Source organism: Paramormyrops kingsleyae, chromosome 21 (genome assembly GCF_048594095.1).
Source record: "Paramormyrops kingsleyae isolate MSU_618 chromosome 21, PKINGS_0.4, whole genome shotgun sequence".
Classification (NCBI taxonomy): domain Eukaryota; kingdom Metazoa; phylum Chordata; class Actinopteri; order Osteoglossiformes; family Mormyridae; genus Paramormyrops; species Paramormyrops kingsleyae.
The window spans coordinates 2,812,808-2,828,649 of record NC_132817.1 but is presented as its reverse complement, the minus strand read 5'-3'; the positions used below and the strand labels follow the sequence as shown (position 1 = coordinate 2,828,649).

The 15,842-nt window shown below is 51.8% G+C and overlaps 1 protein-coding gene across 2 annotated transcripts; it reads right to left on the bottom strand.

Moving 5' to 3' along the window:
• Window positions 1-2,729: 2,729 nt before the first annotated feature.
• Window positions 2,730-14,441, bottom strand: gipc2 (GIPC PDZ domain containing family, member 2). Of its 2 annotated transcripts, none has more exons than XM_023815870.2 (6): window positions 13,946-14,441; window positions 8,041-8,226; window positions 6,716-6,896; window positions 4,543-4,655; window positions 4,371-4,452; window positions 2,730-4,184 (listed from the first exon to the last, which is right to left on the bottom strand). In XM_023815870.2, the coding sequence occupies exons 1-6, from the start codon at window positions 14,204-14,206 to the stop codon at window positions 4,033-4,035; spliced, it is 975 nt and encodes a 324-aa protein (XP_023671638.1). In that variant the 5' UTR covers window positions 14,207-14,441; the 3' UTR covers window positions 2,730-4,032. The 2 variants fall into 2 exon arrangements, with proteins under 2 accessions (XP_023671638.1, XP_023671640.1); XM_023815872.2 differs by having other exon boundaries at window positions 13,851-13,961.
• Between the last annotated feature and the right edge of the window lie 1,401 nt (window positions 14,442-15,842).

Sequence of the window (15,842 nt, the reverse complement as noted above, 5' to 3'; positions counted from 1 at the left end):
GGGGGGGGGTTCTGTGCTGTTTTCTGCTTAATTTGAATAAAACCAAATGGGCAGAAGCATATAAAGTATTTCTGCAGCATTTTCCCACTCAGGCTGCTCCGTTCTCACACATTAATGAGATTCCACTCTGCCATGCATTCTGGGAAATGGTCAACATGGGGGGCTGGTGTGTGGCTCGGTGGGTTAGGACTCCAGCCCTGGCAGAAACGTCATGTACATGTCCATAGGCCCCTGAGCGAGGCCACGAACCCCCAGCCCCAGGGGGCACTGCATGCTGGCTGACCCTGTGCAGTCACCCCAAGCTTACTCTCACCTGCGTGCATGTCTGAGTCTCTTGGGGAGCAAGACGGGGCTGGCAAAGAGAGGATATCCAGATGGGGATGAATGAGGTAGCACCTGAGTTCCTGGGACTGTACACATGCTTACTGGCCACAGCTAAACAGGCACCAGTATCACTGTGACAACGACAGCAGCCGATCTTTAGCACAAATTCATCAATAAGGTTTTCACCTCCATAGCTGGTGAGATAAACCCTTTATAGTGAGTCTCAGAAGTTTGCTCTCTCAGTCCACCTTTTCCCAACAGTAATTTTGATCTAACCGTGAATCTTACCGTCCTTACAGAATGAGAACAACAGATAACACTCAAACTTCACCGATTTGTCTGAAATGTATCGCTGCCCATTTACATCCCAATTGTCTGTGGCTCCTCATCCAGCGTGAAATGTGCTGTGACAAAGCAGAATCCAGCGGAGGATTTTCATGGCCGGTGAAATGAGCCAAAACACGATGATTCAGAGGTTTAGGGGGAAATAAGCACAGAATGTGAGAGAGAACGCAGCGGTGCTTCCTGAACCGCCAAAGGAACATGTGCTTGGACTCCATTTTTCAGAAGCTGTGGTCTGAAACACTAAGTTAAAAACCTCATTCTCTCTCAAGCTGAAAGGTGCATTTCTGAGTCTGTGTGTGTTTGCGGCGCACACTCAGCGTTCGTGTGCCGGTGAAGCGGTGATGTGCTCTTAGCGTGTGTGTGGGGCACCTGCACGTGGACCCAGGAATCAGCTCCGGCTGGACTCAGCCTCACTGGGACGGTGGTTTGCGATAATGGGCGGCAGCCTTCTTACAAGGTAGAGAGACAGATTTACGGGAACGGCACATGACCCGGATGACGGGCCTCTTCCAGGATGACTGTTTTCATAAAGCCCTCTAAAAATGAGGGGAGTAACGCAAAGTAGCAGCAAGTCACCTCACATGAATGAGGACCAGATCTGACTGTTTTGCTATTTAACCTTAGAGGGGAAAAACTTTCAGGGAATGCAAGCATAGCCTGACTGATGACACCTAAGCCCACAAACCGCTATCAGTCTCAGTCACTGATGTTCACTGCAGCGCCCCTCCTGCATGATGCATCCCATTCGACGACCCCGTTTTAGAAACGGCTGGATCACGTGACCCGCTGACGTATACAGGTACGGCAAGATGATGGAGCTTCGGATGAAACAAGATGTTCCGCATAAATCCTGCGGCTGGGACATTCTCGGACCGCCCTGCCTTCAGAATTACCATTCTGGGAAATGACCCGCTACTCTCTCCAGTCCTACTTTGTGGGGGGGGGGGGGAACAGCCGCTGTGCTTCACTCTAAATGAAGAGGATAATTCCTGTGATGATGGCGCGTCTTCGCCAGCCACAGATGAGAAACACGTCTCTCCTGGTTCTTGTTGTGCTTAATACACATATTTCTTCCATACTTACGTGCTATATATGCACCAAGCTCACAGACACGGAACATAATCCTAACGGGGTTCCTGTTCCCCTCCTTCAAAAGGTGAATATTTTAAGGTGAAGACTGCGAGCAGCAGAATGCAGGCAGTGCACTGCAGATCAGCGCAGGAGCGCGGGACCACTGCGGGGTCGTCCTAATGGTGCTATTAACGGCAGCCTGACTCAAACTGCTCAGAGTACTTTGCTCTCAGCGTAATGGCTGTACAGCATTACCGTGCGGCATGAAACATGGCCCACCCCCTCACGGCTGGCCACAGCGAGGTCCCGGGACCACAACAAACAGCCGGCAGAAGGAAGGTTACAGCACCCAGGGAGCAGAGTGCCTGTCGGTCCATTAGGCAGCTGCTCGGGCGGAACATGGGCTTTGACCGGGACCGCCAGGCTTGGGGGGGGGGGGGGGGGAGCCTTCAAGGGTGATGTAGACCGAGCTGATTGGTGATGAGATGACAGCAGGAGCATCATCTAGCCACCTGATGGGACGTGGTGACAGGAGCACATTCTCAGGAATCGCCCGGGGAGGAGGGAGCACCATTTAGTAGGAAATTATTTTATAAAATCAAAGTGTTTCAGTTTGCCCAATAGCAGAAGAGCTATGGAGCACGCTAAGCCATCCGAGACATGTCCTTGGGTGGCAGGATCGGCTCCGTAAGCAGCATCTCCGCCTGGCACCCTGTTACATGCAACGGTTCGTTACAGAGTCGCAGATAAAGGTCACCGTGCTTTTTCAGGCAGCCAAATCACAGCTCAAAGACCGCCAACTCAGAGACATTAGGCAGAATGTCACGACAGCGATACACAACGTCCAGAAGCCATTATGAGAGCTCATTGGAGAGGATGGTCGAGCTTCTGATGTCACTGCTGGTTGGTGTGTCACTGAATACCCCAGCATCCTGCATTTTGCTGGGTTACTCAGTTCAGTACAACCAAACAAAAATTCAAAATCAAAATTTTGATTCAGATTTACTTTATTCTAAAAGTTGGACATTGTAAAATATTTTGCATTTTAAACAATTTCATTAAATAAATTAAGAGAAAAATAAAAGATCTGTCTATAGTGATAAATCTACATAAGCAACCTGTACAAAATCCATCTGACAGCATGTGGAATGCAAGCTGAGAGAGTAAATCCCCAACGGTTACCCAGACTAATGACGCGGCGCTAGTGCTGTACGCGGAGAAGGCGGGCCACGCGGAGAAGGCGGGCCACGCGGAGTAGGAGGTGCACGTGGAGAAGGCGGGCCACGCGGAGTAGGAGGTGCACGCGGAGAAGGCGGGCCACGCGGAGTAGGAGGTGCACGCGGAGAAGGCGGGCCACGCGGAGTAGGAGGTGCACGCGGAGAAGGCGGGCCACGCAGAGTAGGAGGTGCACGCTGAGAAGGTGGGCCACGCGGAGAAGGCGGGCCACGCGGAGTAGGAGGTGCACGCGGAGAAGGCGGGCCATGCGGAGTAGGCGGGCCACGCGGAGTAGGAGGTGCACGCGGAGAAGGCGGGCCACGCGGAGTAGGAGGTGCACGCGGAGAAGGCGGGCCACGCGGAGTAGGAGGTGCACGCGGAGAAGGCGGGCCATGCGGAGTAGGCGGCGCACGTGAAGGCGGGCCACGGCCCTGCACCGCGCTACAGGCTGACAGGAAATGCTGCACAGTGTCTCAAGGCACAAGAATTTTCAAGAAATGCGTAGAAGATCCTCTGTTAAGTGAACAAAGGAGCAGTTCGGAGAAGAATTTGTGCCGATTCTATTTAAAGACCTCTCTCACCCCCCAGCCCCCCACGGTCACTGGTCTAACAGCAGAAGAGATGGCAAAGGTGACAGTCAAGTGACATCAATAAAGGAAAGTAAAATTTTTTTTTATAATAATCAACAGAAAACGGGAGCTGATGCCCCCCCCCCAAGCCTCCTCACCGGGTCCAACAAAGGACTGAGCGCAAAAAAACTACAAGAAGGCTATGAAAGCGAGCGAGGGAGCGACTGCCGTTAGGATCTACATCTGCATGGTCCTGCCAGGTCTCCTGTGGCATGGTGATTCACGGACGGCCCCGGCAACAGCGGCTCCTGGCTTCGAATCGTCAGTGAGGATCAGAGCGTCGATGAAACAGGCAGACAAACGAACATGGGGGGGGAGCGGTGGGACCCCGAGGCAGCGGCGTGCCGATGGCTGAGCACAGGCTCCGAGGATCAGGCCCACAGCACTAACACTATAAAAGAAACAGACACTTCGTACAAAAATGAGGGGGGTCCACACAGCAGCAGCATCAGAAGCGTCCCTGCTTGGCGTCCCCGATGGCTCCCCAGACGTCGAAGACGAACTCGTCCGGAAAGGCAAAGTCACCCAGGGCCTGGTCCAGCGCCATGGCGAACTCGTCTGGATTGTGCTTATCCCGGCCCACCTCCACCATCGTCGAGGCTGAGGGGAGTAAGGGGCCGTTTCAGTGACGTGCGTGAAGCAGCATACAGGCGCTGCTGAACGGCAGGGGGCGGCTCAGCCGAAACGGGCCACCCTGATTGGTCAATTTATTTCTGAGACTTCAAATCTACAGATGATGATGAGATCAGGACGGTGTTTTTGTGTCGAGACGTGCTCCTTGCTCACCCAGCTCTGTGTCCCGGATCCCCATGTAACTCTCCAGAAGATCATCCACCTTCTTGATGGCCTTCTCCTCAAACTCTGTTGGCTGAAAAAAAACACCATCAGGTTGAGCATGAAGACGCAGCCACGCCGTTAGCTTTAGCCTGGCGCCGCGGCTCGGCGTGCCGACGCTCACCACGTCCTCCACGGTGGCAGGGCCCTTGGCCCGGAGCCGCAGGGTCCCCCTGCCTGCCCCCAGGCGGCTCTCCCCGGCCATTTTGCCGCCCCTGGACCGTGGCTCCAACATTTCTGTGAACAGGAGACAAGAAGCAGAGGAATGACCCTCGCAGCCTACAGTGACATGACAAGTGGTCACATGACCACTGCGTCCATCAGGGTGTGACTCTTGCAGCCTAATATCAGTGCATCCTAACCCTCAGAATTCTTAGATTTCTGTAGCTGGAGGTTAGAAAATAAGCCGGAAACCACGATGAAAGTTTCCCCCCCCCCCGAATGTACTGCACTGCATCATGTTGGTGGCTTCTCTGAAATAATGACAGAAGGGAGCCACTGAGGGCCCCCCGGCCACTGACACCACCCCCCCCACCCACTTTGACTTTTCTCTAGCCCACTGAAAGCCACCCCACCCCCCCGGAAGCCCCCATCCCATTTTCAATCTTAAATACACTACAAGAACCACACTTCACATAGGCAGAGAGATCATGCTGGAGTCAGGGGGGCCGGGGGGGGGAGTGGGAGGCGGTGATGAGCCACCAGGAGAGCCCATTTCCCAGGTCACAGTGACCGCGGCGGTAGGCAGACAATGTGCCGTGGGCCAGGTTTCCGTACTGCCGCCGCAGATGGACACCGCGGGGGGGGCGGTGGGGGGGCCCAAAATGAGGCCTCTGTAGTGCTTATTACCCTGTACCTGAAGGCCTCAATCGCACGGCTCAGCATTCCCGCTCCACTCCATCAGCCGCCCGCTCGGGGTCTTTCTGCCCGGAATCCCAAAGGGGGGGGATTGGGATAATGCGGACGCCGGGCCACTCTTCGAGGGAGGGGTTAATGTGGGGGCTTTAGGAAGGTTTCCCCTCCCCTAATGCATCGGTCATTAGCCGCCCAGCACGTCATCTGGTGTCATCAATAAAAAATGCTCTCATTAGAAACGGCACTGTCCGACAGAGCCGGACGCAAAGCAGGACTGCGGAGGGCGATTAAGGAGGCTAAGCGGCGGCCTGCTGCCACTTCCAGGGGCAGGATCTGGGTACTAACTGAAGCTGGATCAGACACAACGCCAAATTTAACCCGTACTGACATGCTGCAGGTGCCCTGATCAGAATGGCAGCTGCCATTTCCAGTCCGGCTCACAGATCCGACTAACGAATGTTGATGTGAATCTTCAGGGCCATAAAAGCCACATGTCTGTGTCCTACAGCTATCTGCTAAATGGTCACACCCGTCACACACCGGCGATTACGGCAGGGTTCGAACTGCCCAACACATTCATCACCAAAACAAACAGGCCGGTCTGGACCAGATCACAGGAGAACGGGAGGCTGCTGGCCTGTGAGATGCCAGACACATCATAACCTCAAAGACCGCGAGAGCACCCCCCCCCCGGCTGAAACGGCACCTCACGGGGGGGAGGGGGTTGGTGGGGGGCTAGCCTCACCCCATGAGCACCTGAGCACCGGCACACAGTGGTCCATCAATCACCAAGACAAATGGGTTCCGCTCTCAGTTCTGGAACTTTCCGGGAACTCCAGTAGAGGGTTGATGCAGCGGACAGTGGTAAATCTGTCCCTGACAGTTTGACTCCCCCTACTGGCCAGATGGAGGCTGCGTGCACATTCGTGCATTAAAACTGCGCTTCTCTAAGGAATGGGGGAGGGGCCGTAACTCAGTCGGCTTTTTTCACATCACGAGGGCGAGTGATTTAGGAGACTCGCTTCCCAGCCTCGCCACCATTTGTCCAATTTTCCATTCCGGTATTTGGCTGAGAGAATCAGCTTTGAACTCTAGACACTGGTGCTCCAACTTAAAGCACGCACCTCAAAACTATGGAGGAAGTGGCACAGCCAGTCAGAAAAGCTCTCCTTTGGAAACAAGCCCGGTGATAGGCTAAGTCGTCTAAGATACCAAAAAGGGGGGTTTTAGCATGGCCGGTCGCTCAGTCGGGACGTTTTAGCGTGACGCTCTACAGAGTGTCATTTATGTGCCTCATGAAGCTGTCACTGCATGTGTTCAGTAAGGTGACAGGCTGGTGTTTACTAACACCAGGTGGTCTTTCTGACCCAAAGAGCGGATTTGCCAGCTCATGGCAATTATAACAGCATAACGAGATGTTTAGGCGTTTGTCAGTCACTCACCAAAGGCCTTCATGGGCTCCACCAGCTTGAGTTTGAAGGTCTGGCTCTTCGGAAGCTCCTTCAGCATACGTGCCACCTCATAGTGCCGAGTCCCCACAATGTTCTTCCCGTTGATGGACTCTATGTGATCGCCCACGCAAATGACCTTCACGCCGTCGGCCACGCTGCCCTCCTTGATACGCTGAGATATGGACATGGGAGTGTGGACAGTGGTTTACAGAAGGAAGGACAGACAGACGGATAGACAGGGAGAGAGAGACAGGAAGAGAGAGACAGACAGAGACAGATGGACAGAGACAGATGGACAGAGACAGATGGACAGAGACAGGCAGGTGGACAAAGGGACAGAAACAAAGTACAGTGGAGAGAGAAAGGCACAGATTGACAGAGACAGACAGGTGGACAAACAGGCATTGGGGTGGACAAAGGGATAGACGGACAGACAGGCAGGCAGGTGGACAGACAGAGGGACAGACAGAGGCATGAGCTCGCTGGCACGCAATTTGAGGGTGACCTCTGTGTTGTATAAAGACTCAGGGGTGAAATGATTGTACACGCATTAAATGCGGCATGGAATTCCAAAGAGCAGCAGCCCATCGTAGATTTCATGGTACAGTGTTGCTGTGCGGTAAACCACAATAAGACATGTTTCCTGTGTGCAGCAGGCGTCCGTAGCATTTAATTTTACTCTTTTAACCCTGAACCTGAAGTTGCTCCTGGACCTCATCGCCCCCTTAAAGACATTGCCAAGTCAGCTGCTCACAAGCAGCCCGGCCAAGAGTGACACCTGCTGACAGAAATGCGAAAGTGCAGCTGGCGGGTAACTGGGACACGCTTATTGGGTCACGAAGGGCGCCCCGATCCTTCAGCTGCTACTCATCACAGGCCATGCAATTCCTTCGTTTGCAGCTTAGCGGGACGCCAAAGTGCTCCTCCATCCCGGGGGGGGGGGGGGGGGGGGGGGCAGCTGACAAATCAGTTACACATTCCCCCCCAAGGGTTTCATTCAAGGACGCCATGAATGCTAATAATCTGAGCGATTACCTCAGATTACTCGCTAATATTTTCTTGCTTGGGAAATGCCCTTATTTGGGATTCTTACCAGGCATTTACAGAGCGAGGGGTTACAGAGCTCAGACACCACATTCGGGACTCTACCAGGCCCGCTAAACCTGAGATTCGGGGCAACAACACACCAGTCATGAACCACTTCCTTGAATTCCTGGGTTCCTGTGTCCCATCCAGTACTACTCAGGGAAACATGGCGTTGCCTCTAAGGTATAACGTGCTGAGTTTTGATGGAGGCACAGCGACCTGCGGCCCACCTTTATGAAGGCATATCCAGCCCCGTTGTCCGTGATGGTGAGCCCCAGCGCATCCTCAGCCTTCAACACCTCCACCTCCTTCTTGATCCCCTTGATGTGGGCGAAGATGAAGTCCTCCAGGCCGATCTGACCCCCGAGAAGCTTCTCCATGTCAATTTTGTGAGTGTTGAGGGTGCAGAAGAGGATCTGGGGGGGGGGGGGGGGCAGCTTTTAGGTTTCTGTACACATGCACTTTAAGAACAACAAACACACTAGACTGAGGTGTCCAGAATTTGCTCATTTAATTTAATTTAAATTCAACCTAATAAACATTTAAATAAGCCAGTGTTAGCCCTTTCCACATCAAAGCATAACCCCCACAATTACCATTTCCATTAGGTTACATCCATCCTGAAGTGGGCCCCTCCACACACAGAGCAGAGGCAGGACTCAAACCCCCAACAATGGAGATGTGAGGCGACAGCGCCCCCTACTGAGCCACCATTATATTACAGACTCATAGGCGCCATTTTGGGATTCATTCCCAAATTTCACACTTAACCTTTTACCTTAACCTTTAAAATACGACATTCACCTCATGCTGAAGAGCATCATCATGTCTTAAAGGCCGAGGGAAAATTACTTTTTAAAAACAGGAAATCATAAAACTAGGTTTTAGAATGTGAATCATTATTTGTTACCGTCATGGTAGGCTAATATCCATGTTAAGTGGAGCCATTAAAATCTACAGCTTAAAATGTATCCCAGTGTCCTTTGCATGTGCCATACACGTTCTGAATATGACACACAAACCTGCCTTTACCACTGTCAAACGTTCATCATGTTACTTTTTTAAAAAGGTGTGCATTAATAAGGCATGTACCTTTAACTTCAGTGTGACAAAGCATTCTCTAAACACACGTGTTCGGTTTCGGGGTGAGACAACAGCCTGATTAAATGTGTATCTGCAGTCATCCTGATAGGTCCCGGTCCGAGATGGATCAGGGATGACAGATCAGGGATTTCCCTCACTCTCCACTGGGGAAAATGACCAATTGTCTAATGTAATAATCAGTATTACTTTAATAACTGTGTCTTTAGCTTAATAAATGTTAAATTTTGACCAGCAATATCGGCCAAAATTGACACGTCGGACCAAACCCAATATATCATCCATCTCTAACATGTGCACAGTCCTGGGACAGACGGCTCATCTGACAGACCAGGAACTGTCCTGGCAAGCCGGTGGGTATTAGGGGTTCTAATCGTAAGATTCGTCATGATACGATTCCACCTCGATTCAATATGACGATATTTGAAATGTTACTGCGATATAAGTCGACTCAGTAATACATGATCAATATTTTCAATATAGTAAAACACAAGATGATTTTCATAGATCTGGGGCCTGTTTCACAAAGCAGGATTACTTGCTTAGCCAGATAACTTGCCAGATTTAAGGTAGTCTGGGCTAAATGTAAGCTGATGAAAATAAGGTCTATTTAGCCCAGACTACCTTAAATCTGGCAAGTTATCTGGCTAAGCAAGAAATCCTGCTTTGTGAAAAAGATCCCAGAATTCAAAAAGACAAATGTTTCATTTTATCAAGAGAGTACACAAAAATTTCGGCACTAGGAACACTGTCATATTTGTACTTAATGTCTGTATAGCATAGTCTGCAAACGTAGGAACCGAGGAGCGAAATTTACTGGGGGGATCCCAAAGTTCAAGGCCAAAACTCGATCCCAGTCCAGTCCTGGAACTGTGTGTTCATGCAGGATTCTCTACAGATCAGACACATTCACCATTCGGTTTATCCCTAGAAATAAAATCACTGTCACACGTGCAAGACCTGGGCTCACATCTCACCCCCCCCCCCCCCATGTCAGAAGGAACAAACACAGGCCAACAGCAGGGAGCAAATCAGCGCCGTTCACTGTCCGTCTCCTGTGGTTGTGATTAACAAAACAACGCATTCAAAATCGCTGGCTGGGCCTCCTGTGATCATGTGACCTGAGAGTGACCTTTTCACAGCTGCATGTCACCCAGACCACCCAGAGTCTCCCCCCCCCACCCAGGCAGGGGAAATGCGACACCCTGCCATTCATGGGGCAGCGGTAGGCATTGCCTCATTACCTCGCCGACCTGGAAACTGGAATTCGTAAATAAACAACCTCCTGACGGCAGCGGGAGCCGCACCCTCACCCATCTGGATGTGCGTCCGACAACAGAGCGGCGAAAGCGCCTCCTGCCATGCAGGCAGCTCCTGCCTTTCCTGCCTCTCCTTCTCATCTCCTCCTCCTCTCCTCTTCCATGCCTTCTCTATTCTCCTGCCTCGCCTTCACCTCTTCCACCGTCGCCTCTCTCACCTCACCTTCCCCTCCCACCTCATCGACTGCTCTCCTGCCTCACTATTGCCTCTCCCACCTCCCCCTCTCCACCTCCCTGCCTGCTCATCCCATGCCGCGGCCATTCTGTTGTCGTAGGAACCGCTCGGGCTCCAGCTGACACAGGCAGGCTGGTTGCCCCTAGTAACCAGGGATTATGAAATGGGAAGAGATTAGGTGAGGTGGGGCATTACACAGAGAGGTGAAGTACCCCCCCCTTTCAGCCAGCTGGAGGAAACACTGAGCATGAAGGCACCATCAGGGCCCTTCGCTCCTCCTGACTCTGGGGAGGACGAGTAGGAGGCACTGAGGAGGACAGAGATCAAGGTTCAAGACGACAGCCTTCATTATGCACATCAGCCAGGTCCAGAGCAGCCCAGCTTGTAGAGGCCTCCTCCATCCTGACTCACAAAAGCCTCTGAGAGCAGCCACCGTCATTTGGGGGGGGGGGGGGGGGATAGGGGGGCTGAGAAAGCAGCTTTATCACCAGCTGCCAGTGTGTGGAGACCAAGCTAGTCACAAGTCAGAGACGTCAAAAACCAACGGAGAGGGGAGCATGAAGCACAATCGGACTCTCAGTTAATACACGCAGTTATTAATTTCACCTCAGGTTAGAAACATTTCTGCTTTGGGAGAGACTGATATGGTCTGCAGGACATGAAGCGCTGACAAGGCAGAGGCCTGCAGAGTGAAGCGTAAAACTGAGGGCACGGCACCATAAAACCCGTCATTCATTAAAAGATGACTAACTTATAGAGCTGAACGCAAGGGAGCCGCAGACACCTTTACTGAAAGGCTCGGCTCCGGAAGAGGGTGCCTGTTAGACTCTGATCCCCAGCGATTCTGAAAACCTTAACTTCACGTTTGTGAAGTTAACAGAAAAGGTGCTGGAGTATCCTAGTCTAGGATTAAGCACAGGAATATTTCTTAAATTGACCAGCAATGTACTGAGGAGGCAGGTTAGCACACGCGGCAGCCAATCAGACGCAGCTGCCGGCGAACGGCTGAGTTTCCAGCCAAACTCCTGCCATTCCAAACCCAGGGGGTCTGGCTGCTCAGTCCATGTCATGTGACTTCCCAGCAGCCCACTCCCCCCATACGGGCACCACAGCGAAGGTGACGCAGCCCGGAGTCTTTACACAAAGCAGCAGAAATGCAGCGTGTTCGGACAGGTCCCAGGCTGCAACAAGGTCGCAGAACCTGCTCACTTATAAAGCAGATGACAGGAAATCTTTATGAACACAAAGTTCAAGTTGTGGGAGAGAAATACTTCAGTGCAAAATCCAGTTTAAAAGCCACACACATAATGTGCAGCCATGGCTCCTATGAGGAGGCTGCAATGAACAGGTGCATCCTGGGATAGCGTCTCCCCCCCCCCCCCCCCATAGGGAGGCCTCCAAAAACGTTTAGGCGCCCTAGAGTCACGGCTGCGCTTGATCCTTGCTCTGGGTGCAGATTCCCAACAAATTTGGGATTTTAACCTCTGGCCCTAACCCTAACCCTAACCCTGTGAAAGCACTGCAGCCCTGTGTGCGGGGAAGCGGATGGATGAACTGAACTCAAACTCTTTTAATACCATAATGAAAATGGAGAGCAGCCCTAAGTAAACAGCAACATGATCCCACAAGCTTAGCCCCTATCCTTCTTAAGGAAAGCCTTCCAATTACAGTAGCATAACCACACTGTTCTGCGCAGCACAAATCGGGGGAAAAAAAACATACATTTTAGCATAAACTGATAAAGACAAAACACTGGTAGCAGAGCAAACAGCTGAATCGGCAATAAACTGGAGGTTCACTCCCATTGGGGTAAAGTGTCCATCATCGGGCGCCAACCAGCCGCAGGAAAGTCAGGAACAGCCGCCACAAGCAACCCGTAAGCAAAGCAGTGCAGCCCCCACCCCAGTCCCCACCCGCGGCCCCCACCCGCACTAAAAGTCGCAGCCCTGCCAAGAATAAGTCGACTTTGCCCGGCGCCATGACTCTCTATTACACCATGTACTTTGGCGCCTATCAGGACGTGAATCACGCCTGCATGAAGTCCCACCTGACATGAAGGCTGTCAGATCGTTAGAACAGAAAAGCAAACAGAGGAGAGCAGGATCCCAATCCTCTGCCTCCCTCTGAGGGGATTTTGCTTCTCTGAGCAACGTCCCAGACCACATCCTACGAGCTGATATCACGGAGACTCAGAGCTCAGGCTGTGCTACAGGCCCTTAATCTCAACTATACGCCAAACATCTCTAAGTCCACCATGAATGTTCTATTCACATTGTGTGCCTGAAAACAGGAGCTGCCAAAAACACTGACCAAGGCCACAACACTCAAAACAGGAGGAACGCAGTCCACATAGCGGCCGTCCCCTCCGGGAGCCACGGGCCGGGTTGGTAAACCTTCCGGGAGAAAGATCAGAGGGGAAAAAAGAACTGCTGTCTGACTCCAGAACATTCTGGTGGTAGTTAGGGGGAGGTCAGCGAGAGCAGCGGCACCCGGGGGAGACCCAGCGCTGCGTTTATCAGCCCAAAAGGGGGCCGTGCCCAGCAGGCAGGATGTGAGGGACTTCCTCAGATGGGCTAAGAGGTCCCCCTCACCCACAGGGCACGTTAGCAGCCGCAAAACCGTCAACGGTCCAGCCACACAGCAGGCTGACGGCGATCTGGCACCGGGGCGGCGCTGCCAGAGGTTCTATGTTTGACATGTTTGACACGACTGCAGAACGCTGGGAAACACAGAGGTTCCCTGACATTAACCGCTTGCTCACCGCCGTGTTAATACCAGGGCGATCCGGTCATGCAACAAGCATGACGCAAAGCAAAGGATGACCCAGATACAGGTATTATAAAAGAACCACTAACAAAGTGTTTTATATATACATACAAAAGTACTTCACCTAGAGAACCATGATCGAGACCCTAAACGGTGTCAGTTTCTAAAGACAGACGGAGGTCACACCAAAGCCCCTGTTGATTAGCCAGTGCCGGAGTGACACCGATCACGTGACGCCAGTCCCACTGCCGTCTTTACTGAGAGGAATTTCGTGTCACTCCTTCTTGAATGTTTACACGTCTTAAGCACCCGGAGGTGTTCCTCAGTCGTCAGACTGGTTCCTCGGCGGCCCTGGGGCCGACACCCCCTCCAGCGTGAACGCCAGCGTATCGAGTCCCACAGACAATGTCACCATGTCACAAAGCCTCTTTATAAGCAGGACAACGTCACATCTGGCTTCAAAACACACTTCCTTCTGTGTAGGGTTACAAGCTGCGACCCAACATTCAGAAGGTCTTATGGCCAAATACTTCAGCATTAAAAGGAGTACATGGATAAAAAATCCAAAATATTAGATAAATAATTTAAATTAAAAAAAAAAAAAAAAAAAAAAAAAAGAAGAAATCAAAGACAGACGTGAAGTACTATTATTTGCGTGACATGACGCCCAGCAGCGTACCGATACGCCGCTCGCAGACCCTCCGGGGGGCATGTGCGCGTCCCCTCCGCCCGGCACAGGTGGAGCAGCAGGAGGCGGCGCCCCACACCGCCTACCTCGGGCGCGCTCAGGTTGAAGGCCTCCGCGATCTTGCCGTAGAGCTCCCGGACGTTACTGAAGCCCTCGATGCGCCCAGTGGGGCTGCCGTGCGCCAGCTGCGTGTGGAAGACCAACCGGGGCCGCAGGCTTGCGGGCGGCGGGGGCAGTCCGGCTCCATTCGCGGAGGGCTTGGCCGCCGAGCTCCCCACCTCCTCGTTCTCCACCAAGTTGGAGCTCTCCCGGGACTTGCTCTTCTTTTTCCTCAGTCCCAATGGCATCTTGTTTATTTTCCGCAGTTAAATATATATATAAATATAAATATATCAAGCGACGGAATGGGTGTAAGAAACGCGTCCTGCTGTTACTCCGCACTCTGCAAACTTCCACCTCCAGCCCCGACCTGGTTCCTCGACAGTGACTCAACTCCAGTCTCGCAAATCAGATCTCTACATATTCAGCAGGTGGGTGGCGAAAGGCGGCGCGCTTCCTGCTTTCTCCACGCGCCGCGGGCGCCCGCGGGGCTGCAGCCGGGGCGAGCGCAGGGGGGGGGCGGCGCGCAGGAAGCGCACCTGGCGGGGCGCGCCTCCCCTTCGCGGGGTCGGCGCACCCACATGTGACTGGAGCAGCTGCGGGGGCGCGCCGCCCCGCACAGGAAAACCACGGAAATCACATTTAAAGTTTGCGGCGAACTGCTTCTGTCCCAGGTACGTAGTGAGGACCCTTCATGAGCATTTATCAGCACCTTCAGTACGGTTTATGTAGGCTGTAATTGTAGAAGGATACAGTTGACTGGTATTTACGGGATATTGATATTACTTCGCGGAATTACATTTTTATGTACAGTAAGGAAATACACATTAAAACGTTCATTAAGAATGCTGTAAAACACCGGTTCTGACGGATCATTAGTATCTCTAAGGCTTTACGGACGTGTTCAACAACAGATTTCTGATAAAATGGGCGGATAGTGATAGAAGTGGCGCCCACTTGCGGCGCTAGTGGGCGCCATACTGCCCTCTGCCTTGGTACCATCTGGATTCATTCGTTTTAAGGAACCCATATATCCACAAACTACTGCAATGTCACACCCAGTCAGAAGTTTTCGCATCCACATAATCGGATTAACTGTCATAAGTGGGTCCCATTGTTAAGTTATTTAAACAAATGCTGTCAGTTTACGTCAGTTAAACGTTGTGGAGAAGTGAGTTAAAACTGTATAGTTACATATAACGACATAATCAGGAGATACACGCAAAAATTAACAACAGACAAATAGCACATCTGCCAAAATTATGATTATGATAAACAGTGTGTTTCTTCATTATGTTTCTCATAAGTTTTTTCACATATCCCATGTGCTTTTTATTTCATTATGTGATAACAAAAATGATTAAATGGTGAGATGAAACTCTGTCTTTTGGAATTTCCTCTGATTCCATCTTAATAAAAAGCAAGTGAAAAGTTGTTGATGCTGTCCAGGGTTTCAGAGGGTCAATCTCAGTTGCAAACTAGAGATTATTGCAAAACCCAAAGTATAGATTCCCACCGTGGGCCTCATAGGTTTGCACTGTCAGCTGACTCCCGCTTCCCCGTCTCTCAGGGACTGCACCTTCATCTTGTCACACCTGCTAATGTACGACCCCATTTATTGAATCAGAGATGCAGTTTTTCCCTTCCATTGCATTTTACAGCACACACGCTGAGCTGGTGACCTCGGTCTAACGTGTTCCTGCACTGTTCCCATCATTTGAATAATGCGGTTGGTTCTAGTTCAGATGGACAGTGATGTAGCAGTGGTAAGTCTCACTGCACATCCTCCCTTCACAGAACCATCTACCAATAGCTGTTTCTAACCACTATTCGGGCAGGTGCTCTCTCTGGCCGGACGCTCTAGGAACTGCAGCCCATGGGGCA

Coding starts and splice junctions, on each gene's coding strand:
- gipc2 (XM_023815870.2), bottom strand. CDS start 14,206: ATGCCATTGGGACTGAGGAAAAAGAAGAGCAAGTCCCGGGAGAGCTCC. Junction 8,227..13,945: donor TCAACCTGAGCGCGCCCGAG/GTAGGCGGTGTG, acceptor CCCCCCCCCCAG/ATCCTCTTCTGCACCCTCAA. Junction 6,897..8,040: donor CTGGATATGCCTTCATAAAG/GTGGGCCGCAGG, acceptor TCCATATCTCAG/CGTATCAAGGAGGGCAGCGT.